The following is a 5,727-nucleotide window of genomic DNA, read 5'->3' on the forward strand; positions in this document are numbered from 1 at the left end:
CTGCAGCATCAACCTGCTAAGCTTAGACAATCCTTCCACCTCAGTTTCTTCCCAAGTAGGTGGGATTACAGGCACATGCCACCATGCCTGGCTGTTTTATTTTTATTTTTTTTATTTATAGTGATGAGGTCTCATTATGTTGCCTAGGCTGATCTCAAACTTCTGGGCTCAAGCAGTCCTCTCACCTTGGCCTCCCAAAGTGCTGGGATGATGGGCGTGAACCACCGTGCCCAGCCTACAAACCGCTTTTTCTTAAAAATCAATCTTGAATTTATTGATGCTGATATGCCCAACATTATTAGTAAGGAAAATGTCTTCAAGGACACAATTCTAGTGTTTATTTTTTTCTCTTTAGCCACCAGGTACTTTAAAAGTAACTGTTATTGTTCTTAAAATAAAAGTGTGGCGTGGTCAGGAACTTATGGATAGCCATGTTTGTGTTAGAAAGAGCCCTGTTCTTAGAGTCAGATGGCCTAGATTGGAAACTCTGCAATCTTGGGCACAGAGGAAATGGAGGGTTGGGTATAGAATTTCTTTAAGCCTTAATTTCTTCAGCTCACAAAAGGGTAAGGGTATGTCTTGCTTCTTAAACTTTAGCATGGATAAGAATCACTAGAACAGCTTGTTAAGCAGATTCTGATTCTGGAGACTTGGGGTAGGGACCACAAAATTTGCATTTCTGACAAACCCCCAGGGGATGCTGATGCCTGCTGTCTGTGGACACTTTGAGTGGCACTGGGTTAGTTACATGTGTAGAAACATAGTAAGGGACTGTTTCAGAAGGTGGTGTGTGATCAATTTCTGTAGGCGGAATGATATAAAGGGGACTCAGGTGTTTCAAAGCAGCCGTTTATCTCTGTTTTCCTATAATTCTAGGTGGATCTTTCTGAGGAAATAGCTTCTTATGAAATGAACTCATTGTTTAAAGAACTATTTGAGCTTGGCCTTTTTAAAGTACTAGATAACCTGACTCTATAATTTTCCATTTTTTTCAAAATTTTATGTCTAGAAGTGGACTTGAGGCAAAGGAGAGATTGGCAAGGAAGATGAGAAGATTGTACCGGTCAGGGAGAACTGATTCTTTTCTGTTTTCTTTACAGCAACAGACAGAGTGGCAGCGATACTTACGCCAGAGCTTGGAGGTAGTGGCCAAAGTGATGGAACTCCTTCCCACACATGCCTTCTCAACACTGGTAACGCACCATCTGAAGGGGAATGAAGAGTCTTAATTATTTCCCTGTACATAGACCATGGATTTTTTTTTTATCTCTTTCTACCACTCCTCCCTGTCTTTCCCCCTACATAATTTTTTAAAACAGAGAATAATAATTACATAAGCTACCCTCAAATGTAACAAATGTTAACATTTTCAAGAAATATTTTTAAGTTAACTTTTGGAAGCCCAGTCTTGAATATAACATGAATTTTACTAATGCCTGAATGCCTTCATCACTTCCTTGAAAGTGACTAGGTCAAGCAGATATTATTTGTAAAAGTTAGAATTCTTGAAAAGCTAGTCTTTGTAAATCTTGCTCCTGGAAAGTTGGTAGCTGTCTCTGCCTGGCTTGTGTGCTTGGAATCTCTAAGGAATGATTTTATTTACTTAGTGGTGCTTGTTATTTGAAGAGATTTCATTAAGTCGATCTCTTCTTCATAGGTAAGATAATGCTTTGAGGCCAGATTTTGCATTGTATGACCCAGCTGTACCTTGTGATCTCTCGTGAAAAGTGTCATTTTCCTTTGCCATCTGTCTTTCTTAGGGGCCTGTCACAGTTAAGTCTTGTTTTTATCTTAATAGTGAGTGTAGCAGCTTTAGAAAGAAAGATGCAGCTCTGGTTATGAAGTCCTACCTGCTACATGATTTCTGAATAACCTGGCTGACTTTTCACTTTGCCATGCACTTTAATAAGGCATATCTATTGTTCTCTCAAGGACAGGAGCTCCCTTGACTTTGAAGGAAGGTATGGCCCTATCTCAGAGCTCTAGAGGATATAGATTATTTGGGACTTGATGTCCTTTGTTGGGAATGCATTAATCATACCTTAGTGTCCCTTGCTTTGCTTTAAAAAAAAGTGTCAAACTGATCAGTTGTGTCATTTCTTATTCTGTATATTAATTGGTGGTTTTGACTATAGAAATTGTTGGAAGCCGGGCTCGGTGGCTCAGCCTGTAATCCCGTGCTTTGGGAGGCTGAGGTGAGTGGATTGCCTGAGCCTGTGGGTTCGAGACCCGCCCGGGCAACTTGGTGAGACCTCCTCTCTACAATAAATCAAAAAATTTGCCAGGTGTGGTAGCGCATGCCTGTAGTTCCAGCTACTTGGAAGGCTGAGGCGGAAGGATCGCCAGTCTGGGTGACAAAGTGAGACTCCAACTCAAAAAAAAAAAAAAAGAAATTGTTGGAAATTGTTAGGGAAGACACTGAAGAAGAGCCACTTCTTCTTAGATACATATAAAAGGGTTCCCAGAGAAAAGTCTTTTATCCTGCCCCATAGGTACTTGTAATGTTTTAATATTAAAATGCTGTTCAAACTTGTTTTATGGTTAAAAAAAAAAATCTTTGTTTCTTTATTTACAGTTCCCAGTTCTTCAGGACAATTTAGAAGTTTATTTGGGATTACAGCAGTTTATAGTTACTTCAGGATCAGGTAAACTGGTTTTTATTTTCTAATTTAGCCAAACATTCAAGAAAACATTGAAATTATTTAGAATTACAATTAAGAAAATATTTCAATACTGCTGCCTTTGTTGTCAGAACACAATCTCTTTACTCTAGCTTTCTGCTCGCCATCTCTCCCCACTTCTAAACAGGGAGAATTTTTAAAGACTCCTGATCAAAAAATGGTGTGGGAGAGGCAAAAGATGAATTTATGACAGTATATTCCAAATAAATGTATGGAAAAATGAGCTAATTTGAAGCAAAGATACAAAACTTACTAACAACACTAGAATATTTCCCCAAGTCCTTTAAACCAGCAATTATACTCGAAAGAATAGCCTTAGACTTTCTGGTGATGTGTTCTTTCTTGTTTGATTTTTAGAATCAGGAGAACATAAGAACAGCTCCAGAGCCGGGGTACACTGATAGCTAGTGATCGTTAGCTCTCCTGTTATAAATGGCGGGTGGGAGACTCAGGCTGTACCTAGTTGGAAAGACTTGGCTGTCATTTACAGGCCCTACCTACTTAGGGTTAGCATTGGGGTTGTTATTTTATTGATAATACTAATAATAGTCTCCATTTGTACAGCTCTCATTACATGCCAGGCGCTGTACTATTTACTTGTGTTATTTCTTTCAATTGTTTTGCAAGGTATAAGTGCTAATACTGGTTACCTCTGTTTTACATAAGAGAACATTTATGTTCAGAGATGTTAATTTATCCAAGGTCTCATAGCTTCTTAATAGTACTAGTTCCAGGATGGTATAATAAGGCATAATACAAGGTTGAAAAAACTAAGATCTGACATTCATTTTTGCCAACACCAGTAACTTAAAAATGCACATGTCCTCCCTGTCCTGTCAGCTGCTCTTCTTCACAGTGTTTTTCTTACAGGAGTTATGCCTCGCCCTGGCTTGCAGCCCCTCTGTTGTATAACTGTTGGTTCAGCCTAATACAGAAGTGCCCACAGTCCAGCCTATCTCCTGGATGAGCTTGTTATTCATGGCAGAGCCTCCACGGATGCCTCTTTCTGAGGCTGCCCTTCTGGTGGCCCGTGACAGCTTGTTTCCATGACTATATTGGCTTCTACAAAATCTAGTGAGCCCCAGGAGGTTGATGGGACTTGGCATGCCCTGAGTATAGGCCCTGGCTTTGTAGACAGGGTAAGAACTTTAAAAAGACACTTTCAAAACAAGCATATCTGCAAAATATGCTATCAACACTAATGAAAATCATTTGACAGCGTAAAAATTCTACAGATGTTTCCAGAATCCATTCTTGAGAATAATATTACCCAGGTGGTCTTTTCTTCAAAGCCACTATTCAAATTGGAGTGTGCTCAGAACCCTAAAGACATTATTCTTGACTTATTAAAAAAATCAAGCGTGTGCTCTCCTTTGCCCCCCAAATTGACTCTATTTCCTACTAAGTGTTGTAGTAGTTTTTTTAAAAATTATTTTATAGCCGGACTCGGTGGCTCAGCCTGTAATCCCGCGCCTTTGGGAGGCTGAGGTGAGTGGATTGCCTGAGCCTGCGAGTTCGAGACCCACCTGGGCAACTTGGCAATACCTCATCTCTACAATAAATCAAAAATTAGTCGGGCGTGGTAGCGTGCGCCTGTAGTTCCAGCTACTTGGAAAGCTGAGGCGGAAGGATCACCAGAGCCCAGCAGGTCGAGGTTGTGGTGGCCGGGAGCGGCCACTGCACTCCAGTCTGGGCGACAGAGTGAGAGTCCAACTCAAAAAATAAATAAATAAATAAATAAATAAAAATAAAAATGATTTTATATTCTGTTGAGTCTGTTTTCTGGTGAAAATCTGCAGTGAATCTTAAATTCCTTTTCTGAGACATAACTGATAGCTCAGAGTTTTCATTCCAGAAGGATAATCTGATTTATTTTTCCGTGAATGGAATATCGTATACCTGCTCTCATTGCCGCCTATTTACCAGCAATTTCACAGAGCACTTGGCTCTTCTAGATCATTTATAAATCTCATCCTTAGCCATGATCCTTGGTGTGTACTCCTAGATCATTTATAAATCTCATCCTTAGCCATGATCCTTGGTGTGTACTCCAATGGCAAAACCTCTCAGACCAGAGAAATAACTTATTTCCTGTTTTAAATGAGCTCTCCTATCCATGACGAAGCATTCCCTATTCTTTGGTGGCTCAAAAGCCAAGTTTCCAATGCAAAAGGTATTAAAAAATTGAAACTATTGAGTAGTTTGTTCCCTGGTTCCCATAATCATTTACCCTCTCAAATAACCTCCATGCTATGTTAGTCAGCCTTACTGCCTGGCAAGAGAAACCATGTTCTCTTTTCCCCTGAGAGGCTATGACTCCTCCTCTCATTTGCACTTTACCTTTTAGCCCAGCCTTTAATTCTTGACTCCTTTCTGGAGCCTGTGTAAATGGGTTCAGCCATGATTCTTTTCCTCTTCTGATGCTTTTATTATTTTTGATAATAGGAGGTACATTTTGGCCAACAGCGATATCTACTGGGTTGTTACCTAGCCCAGAAGGCTCCTGACTTTTGATTTTGCCAGAGGATTCAAATCCTGAGGCTGCTGTGTGCTTTTTACTATTTCCCCTACTACTGCTGATCTTGCTTCTACTTCCTCAAGGCAAAACGTGTCCCTGTGGCTCTTCAGTTGCATTGTGCCTCTCTTGCTCCTGGCATGTCATCCTTTCCTCTCCCTTCTGTCTATTCTACTCTTTGTGGACGAGGAAACTCTCCCCTTATATGGCATTTATGTCCTTACATGACCCTAAAGTATCCATTCTGTATTTGACTTCTGTTACCCCGCACTGAGATACTCCCTCATTCTGTTTCTGTTCTGAGTGACCCCTTTAACTTTCTGGTTAGCCATGCACTCTTGCCTGCCTAAGGGATCGTTTCATCTACAACATATATAAGATTTTTAGACTATATTCTCTCTTCTGCTTGGGTTCATTTATGATTTGTTTGTTCTTATTAGTGGAATGCCTCACTGAAATGATAATTTTTACACCTTCACCTCCTTCAGTCCTCCAAAAAGAGAAGATTTAATTATGCTTAACGTTAGGGCC

At 40.1% G+C, this 5,727-nt stretch overlaps 1 protein-coding gene across 1 annotated transcript in view; it reads left to right on the top strand.

The window, feature by feature from the left end:
- XPO6 (exportin 6) overlaps positions 1 to 5,727 on the top strand; it is a 102,682-nt gene that overhangs the window by 48,330 nt on the left and 48,625 nt on the right. Inside the window, exons 10-11 of the mRNA XM_021719377.1 lie at positions 1,101 to 1,193; positions 2,576 to 2,645. Of these exons, the coding sequence (XP_021575052.1) occupies positions 1,101 to 1,193; positions 2,576 to 2,645 (163 nt within the window). The remainder of the gene's footprint in view (positions 1 to 1,100; positions 1,194 to 2,575; positions 2,646 to 5,727) is intronic.

The sequence above is a fragment of the Carlito syrichta genome, unplaced genomic scaffold (assembly GCF_000164805.1).
Source record: "Carlito syrichta isolate Samal-C Ts95f unplaced genomic scaffold, Tarsius_syrichta-2.0.1 Scaffold314605, whole genome shotgun sequence".
In the NCBI taxonomy this organism is placed as follows: Eukaryota; Metazoa; Chordata; class Mammalia; order Primates; family Tarsiidae; genus Carlito; species Carlito syrichta.